General features: G+C 34.3%; 2 protein-coding genes and 1 non-coding gene across 4 annotated transcripts in view; 2 read left to right on the forward strand and 1 right to left on the reverse strand.

Annotated features, from left to right (window-relative positions):
- Nucleotides 1-1,471, forward strand: part of LOC125054265 (C-terminal-binding protein) — a 57,131-nt gene extending 55,660 nt beyond the window's left edge. For both annotated transcript variants that reach the window (XM_047656015.1, XM_047656016.1), the window contains exon 13: nt 378-1,471. In XM_047656015.1, coding sequence (XP_047511971.1) covers nt 378-443 — 66 coding nt within the window. In that variant the 3' untranslated portion in view covers nt 444-1,471. The remainder of the gene's footprint in view (nt 1-377) is intronic.
- On the reverse strand, nt 923-15,917 carry LOC125054264 (cilia- and flagella-associated protein 58-like). The gene is made up of 19 exons (XM_047656014.1): nt 15,748-15,917; nt 15,353-15,481; nt 13,066-13,159; nt 12,744-12,879; nt 11,649-11,826; nt 11,301-11,420; nt 10,768-10,962; nt 10,423-10,544; nt 10,018-10,157; nt 9,503-9,641; nt 8,870-8,919; nt 8,491-8,669; nt 7,032-7,241; nt 5,623-5,773; nt 4,872-4,996; nt 4,213-4,370; nt 3,524-3,641; nt 2,767-2,833; nt 923-2,170 (listed from the first exon to the last, which is right to left on the reverse strand). Exons 1-19 carry the CDS (start codon nt 15,832-15,834, stop codon nt 2,007-2,009), a joined length of 2,562 nt encoding a protein of 853 aa, XP_047511970.1. The 5' UTR covers nt 15,835-15,917; the 3' UTR covers nt 923-2,006.
- On the forward strand, nt 7,866-7,984 carry LOC125054950. Its single transcript, XR_007117800.1, has one exon. It is a non-coding gene; the product is annotated as a 5S ribosomal RNA (ribosomal RNA).
- Nucleotides 15,918-16,769: the final 852 nt, after the last annotated feature.

The following is a 16,769-nucleotide window of genomic DNA, read 5'->3' on the forward strand; positions in this document are numbered from 1 at the left end:
GCTGTTCATCTGTTTGCTAGTGTAGTTTACGGCTTTTTGTTGATATTGACACAAATTCTAGACTAAATAAATAATATTAATAGAAAGATAATAATAATATTATATACAATTTGTAGAAGACACTCGCCCCTATGTTATCGGTGAACACTTTGCCCTAGATAACGGTTATTTACAGTGTATTTGTTACGCGTATGAGAAAGATATAATGAAATAAAATGAAAATTAATTAAATTGAAATATACATAAAAAGAAATGATCATCCCAATTTAAAAATGCTCTAGAGTTAATGAAGGGCCTTAAACTTTAGCTTGTAGATACAATAAGTAGTATAATCTTAATGTAGCTTACAAATGAGTAATCATAAATAATTTTTTCAGCCGCCAATAAACACCTCTGACCCGGCGAACCACCAGATGAAGCAGGAAAGTTCTGACGTGCACTAGGCGCCGTACGTTGCAGTACCGCACCAACATACAAACAATAGTTTTATTCACCCTCATACCCCTCCCTTAATGTAAGCGACACACGCGGGACACTGAGTGAATGACGTGTGCTCTACGTGTAGGTTAGTTAAGTGCAGAATGTATCGCGGGCCGGACTCTAGCCCGAGGCCCCGAGGCCCCTGTGTTTGCATGTTTGGTGTCCCCCGCTCGGAAAGACATTTCGCCGACCCGATTATTGAAAAACTATTAATGTTAAATGTACATTTCGGGGTTAAAATTTACGGATATTCCGAGACTAGTGTAGGGGCTCCGAGTCTTGAGATTTGAGTTTGGAGCTTTTGTGTCGTCGGTTGGGCTTAGGCTTCAGGGGCCCCACGGAGCTGTGTACGATTAGTTTCTTTTCGAATATAATTTGAATGCTCTGTGTATTTGAATGCGTTCGCGACTGCAGAGGCCGACACTGACTTTTCACAACGATAACATTTTTAACGTCATGTAACTTGTTTTATGTACATTGAGTAGTGCTCGGATGATATTGCATTTGGCAGATTTAAAACAAATTTTATGGCGATTGGTAAACATTTAAAATGTTGGATCACTTTGATTTTTTGTTAAGTCGCAAGGAATCTTAAATGTTGAAGTGTGGCCTCGGCAGTGCGGCAGAGTAAGCTTGGTAAAGCATTTGATAGCATTTGTATTCGCTACTCGGTACCGCATGCATTCGTATTATTTTTAAGACAAACGACTGTAGATTATCATCACACTTAAAACAGGATTTTCTTGTTTTTATTTTGAGAATGTACAAAAATGCTTTTGATTTTTGACTTTTTTTTTTCTAAATAGCGTTAAGTATTTGTACATGAGCGAACACCATACGACCGTAAGGGCCAAAATCTCTTGTGGATCCGAGAAATTGGTATTTAAAATTAGTATTTACTTACAGTTTAGTTTAATGACAAAAACAATGTGTATATTTTATGAGAAAGTGAAAAAGTTCTTAAATAAAACTATTGTTTTCGGATTAATGATCACTGTGTTTTATTTCTTTACCCGTATACAGTACAAAATATTTACAAAAATAAGTCAAGTACTTCACAGTCAAATAATATACATATCATTATGTAAGACATAATGTGTGGCCTTATGCAGCTGGACAAAATACAGTCTTGTAAATAGAGATCAAAAAGTCGATTGGCACACATCGGTTCTTAATATAAAAATATATGCTTGTGCCCACAAAGTTTAAAGTAGTCTTTTAGTTCTCTCCCTTAAAATTCATTTGATCTATGGCATTCGATTCTAAACGGTATATTTTTTTGTATTGCACATACCCTTTTTACTAAAGATTACTAATTACTACAATTTATCATAACAAATTGTATAAACAAAATATAGTAAAAATAAACTGTTTATGGCTGGCTAGTGATTAAAATATAGTATAAAAAGTAACAGTAGCTATAAAAAAATATTCCCAAAATTACTTATTAGTACGTTCAAAATAAATTAATATCGTAACGCTCAAGGCAACCAATATATATGATACAAGAAAAAGCTGAACCCCCTTCAGACAGGTGTGGCTGGTGTTGGAACTCTGAGTCGCCTCGCTTCATCAGCATCTAACGCCCTTTTCATTTCGTAGTACTTTTGCTTGAAGTTATTCAAATCTTCATTCACTTTGTCCAGTTCTAAACGTAGGTCTGCTACTTGTTTCTCACGCATACTTAGTTCTAAATATTTAAAATTTTGAAGCCTTATGTATCCTAACATTAGTTAAGTTACATATATATTTATAGTAAATAATTATAAGCGTAAATATGTTAGCAATCATAGCACATTTGAAGCCAAGATGAGCCCTTTAGTTTTCCCCACACTCACAAATTGTCATATATATCGAAGAAATAGGTCCAATATAACTTTTAAATCCAGTATCGCCTAATTTTATGTTAGTTATAAGCTCATGTATTAAACGATTAAAGCCAGTTGACACCTAGCTTCAAACAAAGTGTTTCATGTAACATATAGTTGAACATATCTACAACAACCGCCACTGAATAGAGTAAATAATTAAATTGATTTTCTGAAGGACATCAGGCTTCATATTGAGCCTAAAGAAACTACAATTGTCGTTTTTCGTTATTTTTGTCCAAAAATTAATACTTTTGACCGTACTTTACTGACCTGATGAAATCAAGGAAAAATAATTCTAGCCAACTTCGACTTGTAAGCATTTTTCTCAGACTTTATTAAAAAATCCTTCCGTGTAGTGATATCAATTTGTTCATATATTTATTGTGAATTAAAGTGACTAACAGTAAAGACTTACCCGCTATAAGGCACTTCATTTTGGAAGTCCGTTGAGCTAAGGCGCGCTGCGTTCTATTCAAGGTTTGCTGTGAATGTATGTATAATGTTTAAACTAAACTGTAATCTTTTAAACTTAGTGTAAGACGTAAGATAAAGAGTTAAGTGAGTAAATAAGAGCCCGAAAACGCTTAGTACAAGAACAATTCACAGTCAACTAGTCGCACGTCGACGTCTGTCAGTACAAATGCAAAGATTTTCAGTTCGCTTTCGTTTAGTTCCAAATTTTTTTTTATGTAATAGGAGGCAAACGGGCAGGGGGCTCACCTGATGTTAAGTGATACCGCCGCCTATGGACACTCACAATGCCAGAAGGCTCGCAAGTGCGTTGCCGGCCTTTCAAGAATTGGTACGCTCTTTTCTTGAAGGACCCTAAGTCGAATTGGTTCGGAAATACTTCTGTGGGCAGCTGGTTCCACATAGTGGTGATGCGCGGCAAAAATTGCCTTAGAAAACGCTCAGTTGTGGAACGACGGACGTCGAGGTGATACGGATGGTAAAAATGCCGTAAGTATTTCCGTTGCGTAGTGAAGTTTTTCATACAAAAATTGTTCTATTGCAGTAATTCCATAAAAATAAATACAATGGTAGGCGTGTGTCATGCGGCTAATAAATTACACTTTATATGCAAAGTTCTTTTGTATATAGCATATTATACATTACAAACATGAAATAAAAAGTCGGCTGAAAACAAAATTCAACTTTCATATATATTATACCTGTATTTCAGGGCTAGGTTGTAATGCCAGCATGTCTTTAACGGCACCATACAAATTCCTTGTCTCCTTCAGCTCACGGTCCTTGGCCACCAGCATTTCACTTTGAGCCAACACCTTCCTACATAGTAGATAATATACAGTCAAACAATATCGGTATGCTCTCGCAGACTAGCGAACTATTATCCTCAGCCATATGAAATATCTGATGACTTCCAATGCTAGGAGAAACAGTAATTGTTAAAGGGCTTATATAGAAAATGTTATTTTATATTAAGCTTTGTGTGTCCCACAAGTCGCAATGCAACAAATACACCATGACACCCTCTTTGTGAATCTTTTTACAAGTAAATAAGTGATTACCTTAAAATTGGAAACAATGACTGTTTTGTCGAGAACTAAACCTACCATATCCGACAAACAAATTACAATGCTATTAATAAATACTACTTACCAGGATATTTGATAAAAAAAATATTATCATTACTATTTGGCCAGAGAAGCATTACATATAATAGCTCCGATACTCTGAAACTCCTAATAGTGATAGAGATCCAAAATTTTCACAGCTGTGACATCAGAGCAGCAGACATTGTAACCACTATCAAAATTGTGTACAAAAGATCACTATTGGAAGTTACAGAGAAGGTACAGTGCAATAATCCTAAGAAAGAAAAGCCTGTTAAACTGACTTCTGTGTAAGCCTAAGTTTTTGAGTGAGATGAACGCTCTCTGGATCTGTGCCTTGCAGTTTCCTCCACCGATGGACATTGAGCGGAGTCTCCAATGCTTCTTCGAGAGCTCGAACTCGCAACCTTTCACGACCGAGCTCACGTTCCAAATTGAAAACCTGACATATATAGGAATGGTATAAGCTACGACTCGCAGAAATTATTGTTTAATTTTTATAACGTGTTGTGGTATTGCCATATCGTTATGCAGTATAAAGTTTAGCAATAAAATAGATGGCAATATATTTGTTTCATTATTTAGGTAAACACTACTATTTTATAAGGTATATTCTTAAATTTATTTTTACACTTACATTCAGTAGTATATACTTGCTAAGATAAAACGGCAACTTAAAAAAAGCAGTACATAATAAAATCAAAGAGAAATCTGGAGTTTTCTACTTAGAGTAATTTTCGTGAGAAAATATGGAAATCCCTAAAACAAAATATATAAACAATAATCTGTGCTGTATTAAAATTATTTAACGAAACAATGTCTCAACAATTATTTACAGAATCAAGTACATAATAAAACACTATAATTCAGTAATTTCAACTTGGAAGGCTATGCTATTTCAAATAAATACTTAAACAATGTCGATATAAAGATAAAATCTCACCTCTAGCCTCAAATCCGTCATATTTTCAATGCCCTTTGAGAGGAGGTTTTTCTCTTTGCGAAGGCGAATTATCTCCAGACGTAAAAGGCGAATATCTTCAACCCTTTGCTCATATTGACGCTCGCCTATAAAATACCACCATATGAGTTTGGGAGTGTTCAAGTATTACGTAACGCAATTTTTGGAGATTATTGACCCCCCCCCCCCATGTAACTCGCCGTAACGTTTTTCAGTACCCAAGTACAGTAATGTACTCGAGTATAGTAAAACGTTTTGTGACCACCTAGTGACTCTTTAGTTACTATTATGTCGTGTAAGTCGAAAATAATATTAACAAAAACGCGTAATTCAATCCCCGCCCCGCATCGTAACGTTTTACAAAAGGAAAAACTTGTTACGTAATACTTGAAAGCTCCCTTTCACACATTAGTATTATTCCTGGAAATATTCCTTATTCCTATTCCTTTATTAATGACTTTCGACAATATACGACGATATTAATTTCATTTCTTTAGTTTTCACGGCTCATTCTCTTACTGAATTTCTCATATATGACTTTCCTCTATAAGTGTGTTTATTAAAACTTTTTTATCAGATTTTGGTGAAATACACAAAAGTCAGGCCCGATAGTGCATTCGAACCAGGTCTTGGTTTGACGTCCATCCATCGGGTCACCAAAGGGATCTTCCTGGCTTCTTTCAAGAGAAAGATACATCGTACATATAAATATTTATGTCAAGTCTACACGAACCTCTATGTAAAGTAACTTCCAAAATCCGTATCTTTTCGTAAAGTAGTGATATTTCATCGTTTCTCCGAACCAGTTGAGCTCCGACCACGTCTCTCTCATTGACAAGACCTTCTAGCTCCTTCATCAGTTTTGCACGGGCTGTGTCACTTTCCTGTATAGAATTATATAAGTTGTTATTCTTTGAAACCAATACTACCAATACACATATACCAAAACAGTAACAATTTAATTATCATAATATTATAATGTTTTGTTTGGTATTTATTTTTAAAACTGTATACTTTTTAGAGGGTCTTAAAGTATATAGTGCTTACAAATTTAGAGGTTATGGTCATACTTTTAAATAAATAAAAAATACATAAATCCAATAAACTGAAACTACTAAATTCCAATCAATTTAGCAATATTCATTACATTGTTTTCATATCTGATGTTTTTGTATTCATTTGTGCAAAACACAACCTTTCACCTTTTCATCAATAAATGTTGACACTAATTTAAAAGTAAAGCCAGCAATCTACCTTTCTACAGAAAGATGCTTATAAATGAAGTATTCAGATAGAGTTTTGAATATACATAGAAGTAGGTATTTAAATTATAAAGAACCACTCAAATACTTACAGGAAAGACTTCGATAGTTTAAATTGGTGTAAAAACCCCTTGTTAAACAAATGATTACGAAGTAACGAAATTCTTCGAAAAGATCTTTATGAGTCCTACAAAACATCAATATCGCGGAAGTACTTTTGCATTCGCGTAGGTTCGAAATTACTGACCTTCAATAAATGTGTCATATTGTGACAATGCATTAATTTAATGCATCGGTACAATGGGAAATTTGGGATTTCCCTAAAAATTGTCGGGTTCTTCCCGTTGTGTTCTACTATTTATTTATAGCATTCCACTATCCTATATGTATTTATTTGTTTACGTATATGGTTGATTGAAACTTAACTATCTCTGGTAAAGCCCTCTTCGTAATACTGCGTATAAAGAGATTGTGTGTATGTTGTTTTATAATAAATAACAACATTTTTAAATATGGTATTAAAATTGTGAATGTTAGACCTAATTACTAAGAAATTAATAGATTAAAACATATTTTATTCCACTTAATAGGCGTTTTCCTACAATCATTAGTAGGACGTACGTAATTAGTTATATTAATAGAATATGCAAACATTTATTAGTATTCCTAATATTATTTCCTCTATTTTCCACTAATTAAAACAAGTGTTATTATATAAATACATAAAAATAAATTACTTCCCACAGTTTCTTACAAGAGTTGTCATTAAGGATTCGTTTTTTAAATATTTAATTGACCTTTCCTTCTATTCTGCTTTAAGATACAAATAATACTTAAAATAGTTTACCCTTCTTTATGATATTGTATTATTGCTACTGACCTGTAAGATTCTATTAAGTCTAGCTTCTTCCTGTCTTGAGGCAGTGATTTCTGCTTTCGCCTCCGATAATTTAACGAGTCCTGCCTGCACCTCAGCCCTCAACTGATCATTCTTCTTATTACACTTCACTAGAGTCCCTTCACATGATTTAAGACCACTTTCTTTGCCGCTTATGTCCTCTTTTAGCTGTTCAATTTGGTAAGCTAACATCTGAAAAACATTATAACATAATACAGAAGAACTTTCGCTTCTTTCTATGTGAATCCAATATTTTTTTTATTTTATTGACTTACAATTCTGGGATACAGAATTTTTGTTCCGATATAGTGATGACATGGCAGTGGCAACAGTAATGAAGTTTGATAGTTTTATAATTATTTTTAAATAGCCAGTGGCGCTATAACCTTCTAGGTCTAAGATTAGGCCTCAGATTTCTGTATTTTTTCGTGATCATTTGTTTTTGGAACGAAGTTCCTTATCGCGCGTTGTGAAAGGGGGCTAGACGGAAAAAATTCTTACGAAAAGTTGTCACGACACTTTTTTGCTATTTGCTATTGTAATACACCGGTTCTCGTCCGATCACCGAAGTTAAGCAATGTCGGGCGAGGTCAGTACTTGGATGGGTGACCGCCTGAGAACACCTCGTGATGTTGGCTTTTTTTTGTAGGGATAAGAAATGAAAATTATTTTTGGAATCACTTAACTAAATTAGTCTTGTTGGAACGAAGTTATCGAGCGTTGCGAAAGGGGGCTAGACGGAATAAATTTAGACCAAAAGTTGTAACGACACTTTTTGCTATAGTTGTTATATTTTACATTTTCGATCGAACTATCGCCAACGTCCATACCACGTTGAATACACCGGTTCACGTCCGATCACCGAAGTTAAACAACGTCGGGCGAGGTCAGTACTTGGATGGGTGACCGCCTGGGAACACCTCGTGATGTTGGCTTTTTTTTCGTCGTAAGATTGGTGTCGAGAAAATCTATCACACTGTTATGATACCAATTAACATATAAATTAATCGAAAGGAATTTCGTTCCAACCGGGTGTCCCTTGACACCTCTAAAGTTTTTTCTTAATAAACAAGTAGGTGATCAGCCTTTTGTGCCTGACACACGCCATCGACTGAGGTATGCCGGCTTTCACACGATATTTTCCTTCACGAGCGAGTGTTGTATGCGGTAACACAAAGTCGGTAAACAGCCGGGGATCGAACCAGGCCTAAAAGTCTCACTCAACACTGCTCTTATATATTTACTAGTTTGTAGAAAAAATTGGGTAGCCTAGTCCGATTTAGTAGCTTTATCGTTCCGTACTAGTAATAATAATAACTAGTAATAATAATCTGGGATATCCACAACTATGGGATAGTTGTGGATATCCCAGATGGTTCCTTTACACGAAATAAGGGATAAAACTCTACAAATTCTCGCGACGCCTACAAAAAACCAATACCTTAAGTTTTTGCTTTAAATCCTGAATCTCATCCTGTGCCTCTGTATAATTCTTATGCAACATGTTCCTCTCAGCTCTGGTTGCATCAAGGGCTACAGAGAGTTTTCGACCCTTTATGGTTTCATCTCGAAGTGCTTTTTTAAGATCCAATATATCTGCTGTGCGGAGTCGTACCTCCTCTAAAAAATATATTGGTTATTTAATTTGCATTCAGGACTGGATCCAACTTGTTAAAATATCAAATTCAATTCCTTTGCACTATTGACTACAACACTTTTACACTTTCACATTTATGAACCTCATTTAAAAACATATACATAGTATTACTCGCAAAATGTTTTTTAATGAAGTTACAATATTGATTATGGCCAAATTTTACCTGAAATTTCATCAATTCTTTCATTCAAGGCAATAGTTTCTTCAAGCATTCTGAAAATAAAAAAATATAGTACCACCATCGCACGAATATCTAAATGTTGGTAAATAACTTTATTCTAATTATTAAACGTCACTTTTTATTTAAATTAAAAACACGCTGTGCCATGATGTTTGAAAAGACGTCTAAATTGAGGTATTCCATAGTTTTGTAAGTACAAAAATCATTTATCATCAAAGATTTAACACTCTAAAATTGTGTTATGTATAAAACTAATATTTATGTTCCTTATAACATTTACAAAAACAAATATGTTGGAGAGTTGGGTAACCTAACATTAGTTACATACATATATATTTTAGTAAATAATTAGAAGCGTGAACTAAATGTTAGCAATCATCGCACACTTGAAGCCAAAATGAGTGCACTGAACAAATGAGCCCTTTAGTTTTTTCCACTTATTGTCATATCACCTAATGGCGAATGCTACACGCTCGATATTTATCGCGATATTTTGCCAATATGTCGAAACTTTTTTTAAATCTTTACAAAAACAAATATTTTGGGTGTTTCAAGTAAAATTTGCGCCACATTTGTTTGGGTATTGTACCAAAGCATAAGTTAAAGTTTATCTACCTGTCTTTATCCTTCTCCAGCTGTCGTATTACGAGCCGTTGCTTATTAAGCTGCGATGCGCTGACTTCCAACTCGTGTTCCAGCTGCTTCCTTCGCTGTTCTTGTCGGCTTATGACTAGCAGATTCTCCATGGCTTCGTCTAAAATCATTTAAGAAAATGCAGTTTTGAAATATTAAAATGAACCTTAAATTTTTAATGTGTATATAAATGTGGCTATTTTTTCTTGCTCCAATACCTAAGTTCATTTCTAATTTATTCAAATTATAGGCGTAGGGTTTTTCTTTTAAATTAACAACTTGATTTTGCCGTAAATTAAATATTTTTTTTGCAAGAAGTCTACTCTTGTTTCCGTTACTAAACTTTGTATCTCTTTTCATACTTCTCATCAATTAAGATTAACAGTAAATATTTTGTAAATTAAAAAAAAAAATATAAGTTCAAGTGTGACAGTGTTCAAGACTACATTGTGTCTTCAGTTTTAAATACTATATTATATATTGATAAATATTCTCACTCTGAATCTTCTGCATATTTTTATTAAATATCTCTTTCTCTCTGTTTAAATTCTCAATCTCCCTCCGGTCAGCTTCAGCTTGTTTCTTGTTTAGCATTATTTCTCTTTCCATTACGCTCACTTGCTGTCTTAGATTCTCACTATAAACGAAAATTTATCATCATTGCCAGATACCAGAACATTAGCAAGAATTCAAGGAATGCAACAAGCATTCCCCGTAATATGAATAATAATGGAAAACTTATTGCTAAAAATTAACACAAAAATAGTTTTCATTGATTGATTGATGCTTAAATAAGTTTTATGGATTTAGATACACATAATATAGCAAATAGTTCTACGAAGACGACATCACATAAAAAGTCTACATGTACTAATGTAGTTAAGTTAAAGTAACAGTATTACCGATCGCCTTCGACGCCAGCTTTAGCTTGTTCTAGGAGTTGATATTTCTTTGTTTGCTGAACACTTTGCTTTGTTAGTTTTGACACTTCGTTTCGGAGACGGTTGCCATCATCTGTCGCATTCTGTATGATTTGTACAAGATAGTAAAACCACTGTTTTTTAAATAAATAGTTTAATTTTATAAATTATTCTCATCATTCGAGGTGATCATTTGTTTATTTGCTAGGAGCGGATTTTTTCTCTTAGCTTTATACTTTTCATGAATCTATCTATTATAAAGGTATCCTCTGGTTCCAAAGGAAATATTTTTGAAACATTGGTATATGATAAGTCTTTTACACTAACCTTAAGTTCCTTAGCAGTGTTAGTTAGAATCTGTTTTGTTTTATCAAACTCGGCATTTGTAAAATCAAGTTGCTCTCTCAACTGAGCTGCCTTATTTGAAGCTGCTTCTTGCTCTTGTTGGGCTAATTCTAATTTACGCGTCATATCCTTCAGTTGTTTATCTCGACGATTGATTGTTTTTTCTGCTTTAGACAACTGAAAAATTAAAAAACGAATAATTTCCGCAGTCCATTTTCATGCCTTCTTATCTACTAAACCATACTTTCAGCAGAAAGTATGGTTTAGTAGATTTATAACAGTAGTTACCAACTGTTAAAGTTGTGTATGTCTTATCACTTCGTTATAAAATGTTACACTAAGCAATTTATTATTTTTTATAAATTAGGTAATTAGGAATAATTATATTAATGTATTAATTGAAGGTCTACTATTTTTCAGTTTTTAATTACTTGCTTTCAAACAGTTGCGATAGTAGGCTTTGTAGGTTGTACTTGGTTTTATAGTTAAAATAATTAAGACATTAAAGTACTCACTTTATCTTTAAGACCGGAGATCTCTTTTCCTCTATTTTCCACTTCACATTTCAGTGATTCACTTTCACCTTTTAAGTGATCCACCAGTCGATTTTGTCTCACCGCATTGTTATCAGCTTCCTGGATACGGACAAAATATTGTTTGGAAATATTTAGTGCCAAGCTATATTTGAATTCTAACAAATGATAAACGCGTTTACTCATCGACTGTCATAATAATTTTGTTAACATTACAAATTATTATAATAAAATACATTACATTTATTTCTGTGACTTCAATCTGACCTGCGTCACAAACAGATATTCACTCATTTGTGTGCTTGAAAAAACTCGATTTCAGTCAGGTACCTCAAGTTGTTCTTCCAACTTGGAGATGTTCTCCTCTGCAGCTGTATTTCTTTGCTCTAGCTCTTCAATGAAGTTAAGAGCATTCGTCAACCTCAGTTTGGCACCATCCAGCTCACCCTGGAGTCGCGCTTTTTCTTTCTCAAACTTCTCTTTCTCCTTCACGGCTGAAGTGGCGCCTCTGAAACGAAACAGGGTTGCAATCTCGGATTAGAGCTTTTGAACTTATCGCGTGTTATAAAAGTGAATGGGTTTAGTCACTAGGAGAAGGGAATGCCCGCAGGTAACAACTTCGTTAAGGAAAACTATACTGATTCATATTAATAACGTGTCAGTATTTTTAATATTATGGCCGAGTGTAATTAAAAAAAGGACATATATTTTGTGGACATGGACATATATATATAAAAATATTGAATATAGTCAATTTTCAATTCAATAGTCAAACAACAATTGAATTTTCGCTTTCGGATTTTAAAACCCCCTTAAAAACGAATATGTTTTTTAAGAGATATTTATTTATATGTATTGTTATTGTATTTGAGTTATTGTGTAAGTTATTTTTCTTCTACATATTATAATATAACGTAATAAAAACTAATGAATTAAACTCATTTGCAATATTTAGTTCTACTGAGTTTCCTGCGTTAGTACAACCCGAGCCGGTAGTAATTAACTAGTATATATTTATTTATATAAGCTTTCCAACGCTCAGCACACTGATACATTGGTACAAGTACAATATTTTTTTTAAATATGGCACGCACTTATAGGCAAACATAACATACACGAAGAGATAATAACAATAAATTAAACAAAAAAATTAAACTATAAAAACTAAACGAAAATCTATTTTAATGAATGGATTTTATGGATATCCAGACCCAGCTCGTTTATCAATCTGGAAATCTGTGAGATTTAACCAAAACGCGTCCTACGGAAAGGCGGGACCAACGAAATGATGCGATGCCTGGGGTACACGAAATTTAACACATTAATAAGTTGGGGCAATCGACCTGATTGTTAAATATCTTAAATGCAAACGATACATTTCTCATCGAACTAGTAGTCACTATTTAGTTGAAATAAGTATCTTACGCATCATCATCACCAGCACGTTTTCTTGCATCCAGCTCCTTCTCCAAGCGAGCGATGGTCTTCTTCATAGTTTCCAAAGTCTCTACGCTTTTCAACTCGCGAGCATGCATTGCGTCAGCTAGTGCGCGGGCTTCCTCTATTAAGAAACATTAAGCATAAACAAACATTGTACGAGAAAGTATTTTATAAATCAAATATTTTATAAATAAACTCTCCTCATATTTCATAAAAAATTGCTATAATTAAGAGGAATTTTAGCTCAATGTTAATACTGTAACAAAGCCAGGTGATAAATTAGTTGTATAATTTAAACTGCACATACCAATTTCAGCTCGAAGTTTATCAACAGTTTTATTTGTGTCCGATATTTCGTTTAGATAATTAGCAATTATACCGTCGTATCGGCCCACTTTGTCCTGCAATCAATTATTAGAACTAGCTCTTACCTTCGACTTTAATTCTATTGAATAAAATAAAAAAACAGTCAAACCACATTCTTACTTTCTGCGGCAATAAAACTTTGTATCATAAATGGTTGTATACCAAAACCAATTATTAATTATATATAATTAATTTAGTACTGGATTTATTCATGTGAAACAGACTTTACTTCGCAATTATTTGGATTAGTTGGAATTTGGTACTAAAACTACGTTCGAGGTCAGCAGTTGCTTTGACAGTTAAATATGAGTTACCGATAAAATAGAACGTAAGTAAAGATTTAATAATAGTTATTTTTAAGCACACCTATTATATTTTAGTACCTATAGCTCTAGGCAGGTTTCTTGGCAAGATTTTGCGAGTTACTAAGATCCCGTATTACTCCTTTAGGGAGCGTTCAAGTATTACGTAACGAATTTAGGGGGGGAGGGGGTCCTTTTGTAAAACGTTACGATGCGGGGCAGGGGTTGAATTACGCGTTATTATTAATATTATTTCCGACTTTCCAGTACTTTACACCACATAATGGTAACTTTTAGGTATAAAGAGTCACTAGGTGGTCATGAAACATTTTACTATACTTGGGTACAGAAAAACGTTACGGCGCGTCACATGGGGGCGGGGGGGTGTCAATAATCTCCAAAAATTGCGTGACGCAATACTTGAACGCTCCTTTAGGGACACCTACAATGAGTACGATGACGTCATACCGAATCGCGCATATAAAGTTATTCCAACTAAGACTATGTACATTGTACAACTTTTCAACGTTAGCCACTGCGGCCTTCGGGTCGGCCGGTCAGTGTTTAGACTGGTCGAGGATCCTCCATTTAGGTCGAAGGAAGAGCGGCACCTTCCTTTCACTCTTTAAGGTCTAACTACATTACGAAACAACACTACGATTTACGACTCTTGCTAACATATTTGCTGAAAGTAAATAAGCGAGTTTCAAATAATTTAAACTGTAATTATTACAGTTGAAGTTAGCTTTCGTTATTGTCTAATGTATTGCTACGAGTAAGACCACTGTTGGGAGACGCACGGTTCAATTTTGTCAATGAAACGACAGCTGCAATAACCAGGATCAAAAAATTTATAGCTTTTATAAATTTTACATTAAATCTATTGTGGTTGTCATTAAACTATTTCGTTTCGTTTCGAGAACGACTCAATATTCACCATGTTTATTACACGTTCAAAAACAGAACAAACTTTAAACAAAAAAAAACGTGTGGCACTCGGGGACTGCCGCGGTAAAGCTATTGCATAATTTTTTTTCTACTTATGCAATTATAATTATTTATTTATGTAGTATTTTTTTTCTTTGATAAATTAATTCAATCTACCACTCTGCCAGACTCAGACTAACTGGCCTATATAGTCTCTCTCACTCTAACGCGCACCGGCTGCACCGATCTCGTCAGAGAGATGTGAATACGCAGTATGCGTTCTGTCCCGCTCTAACGCGTATTGGTCGCACCTATATTATTACGTCATCGTGTGTTAGGTTTTTTCGTTACGGAATTTCTTGATTCGGTCGCCGCGCTCAAAGCCCGCGATAAAATCTATGCAATAGCTTAATAACTGTTACTATGCTCGCTATAATGTAAAAATGATTTAGTAGAATATATTTAGAAAACAACTACGACCTTTTATGTCTGGGCCTATGATTTCTGTGATAGTTTAGTGATCATTTATTGTTTTTCTATTAAGCAAGTAGGTGATTAGCCTTCTTTGCTTGACACATGCCTTCAACTTTTTAGGCATGTCGGTTTTATCACGATGTTTTTCTTCATAGTATGAGCGAGTATTAAATTCGCACATAGGCGGAAAGCCCATTGAAAACCTAACCTAAGGGATGACTGAAGCCACTAAAGCGGGCCATAGACGGACCGCATGTTGCAGTCAAGACCGACTGCAATATGCGGTCGCCACACGGGGATCTGCAGTTTCCATACTAAATTCATATTCGCAATACACGGACCGCTCGACTCGAGCAGTTCCTGAGCAAACCGCATATCGCTTAAGGGAACGCTTCTGAACAGCACACATTATAAACACTATTGCTTGAATATTTTGTTTATCGCTGTTATACATGTTACGTGTATTAAACTAATGCAGGTTTAAAGTGCATTCGTATGATCGGCAGAATAATACAAATACGATACCATGAGATATGCAATTTTCTCCTGGTGAGTAGTGTTCTCTCCTTTGAGTTTGAAGTAGGAATCATACAGCTTAGTATACACATCGCTGTACAGCTTAAGACCTTCCGATTCTCGCATTTGTTCTAGGACCTGTAAAATAGCAGAATTGTTATGTTCACATTGATAATTTTTTTCTTAAATTGTTTGAAGTCTTGTGAATTGCAGCGAACTCAGAAACTAGAAATTATCATCATTACTTCCTGGAGTATACTTTCAAATAAAAATATTTTTTTCTAGGTCTTTTGAAATGTGGGAATAGCATATATTAAATATGAGCAATGAATTGGGCACCACTTTTTAAAGTCGGTTAAAAACACGGAAATTTGGTGTTTTGCTACTAAATAAATGCTATTTACTTTTTCATATTCCCTTTCGGCTTCTGTAGTTTCCGAGCCAATAATGATGGCCGCGCCGAACGCCTCTTCCTCATCAGGTAAATCCATTTTGATTTAAATAAAATATAATTAATATAAATAACTTGAATATTAAAGAAGCAAAACAAAACTTAAAAAATGAGGCACGACTTTCAAAACACTGTTTATTTTGTTGCTATGGCAACCACCACAGACTACGAACAATGAACTAAGCAAATATTTTCAATATTATTGACGGTTTTTGCCCACGTTGCTCATACCATAGGTTTCTGCTAGTGTCATTGCCATATTAATTCGTTTGGAGTGGATTTACATTTATTTCTTTAAGATTAAAATTTAATGAAGGCAAAAACAGTCAAGTGATTTGACCGTAGTTATATCACATGAGAGCTTTTGCCTTGAAACAAGAGGTCACAATTGTAAATTAGGTAATCTATATAATATTGCTGGGGATATTCCCCATCAATTGCAAAATGGTCAGTTTCCTCATTAAGGCACAATTATTGCCCCTTGCCCCAATTAGGTGGAGTGGTCTCTCTCGTCATATTAAAGACACATTATATTTTATTAAATTAGACTTTGAGTACATTATTATTTTGCGATACATATCATTCAGATATTTCTCTATTCTGAGTTAAAACTTAGCGGTTAAAACGTTCGCTACGCTTAATGAGACTAAAATGAAGGTGTTAAATGGTGTGAAAATTTTATTGGCTAATACTAACTAATAATTTTGTTTTGCTGTAAAATGCTGAGAGTTTTAAGTTGTAGATTTAAACCGAAAAAGAAAAAAATTGGTGCGCAATCGACGTTTTTAGTACGGCGGAGGAGAATCTCAATTCAACGCGAGGAAAAGGGCAATTAATAACTAATTAGCGACGTGTGTCAGACACAGAAGGCTCACGTAAAAGACTTAGGTCCTAGGCATTGATTCTAGATTGATACGAGATTTGAGTTACGATATGTTAGTTTAATTTTAAGGTATTTTATATACATTATATACC

This window comes from Pieris napi, chromosome 12, assembly GCF_905475465.1.
Source record: "Pieris napi chromosome 12, ilPieNapi1.2, whole genome shotgun sequence".
NCBI lineage: Eukaryota > Metazoa > Arthropoda > Insecta > Lepidoptera > Pieridae > Pieris > Pieris napi.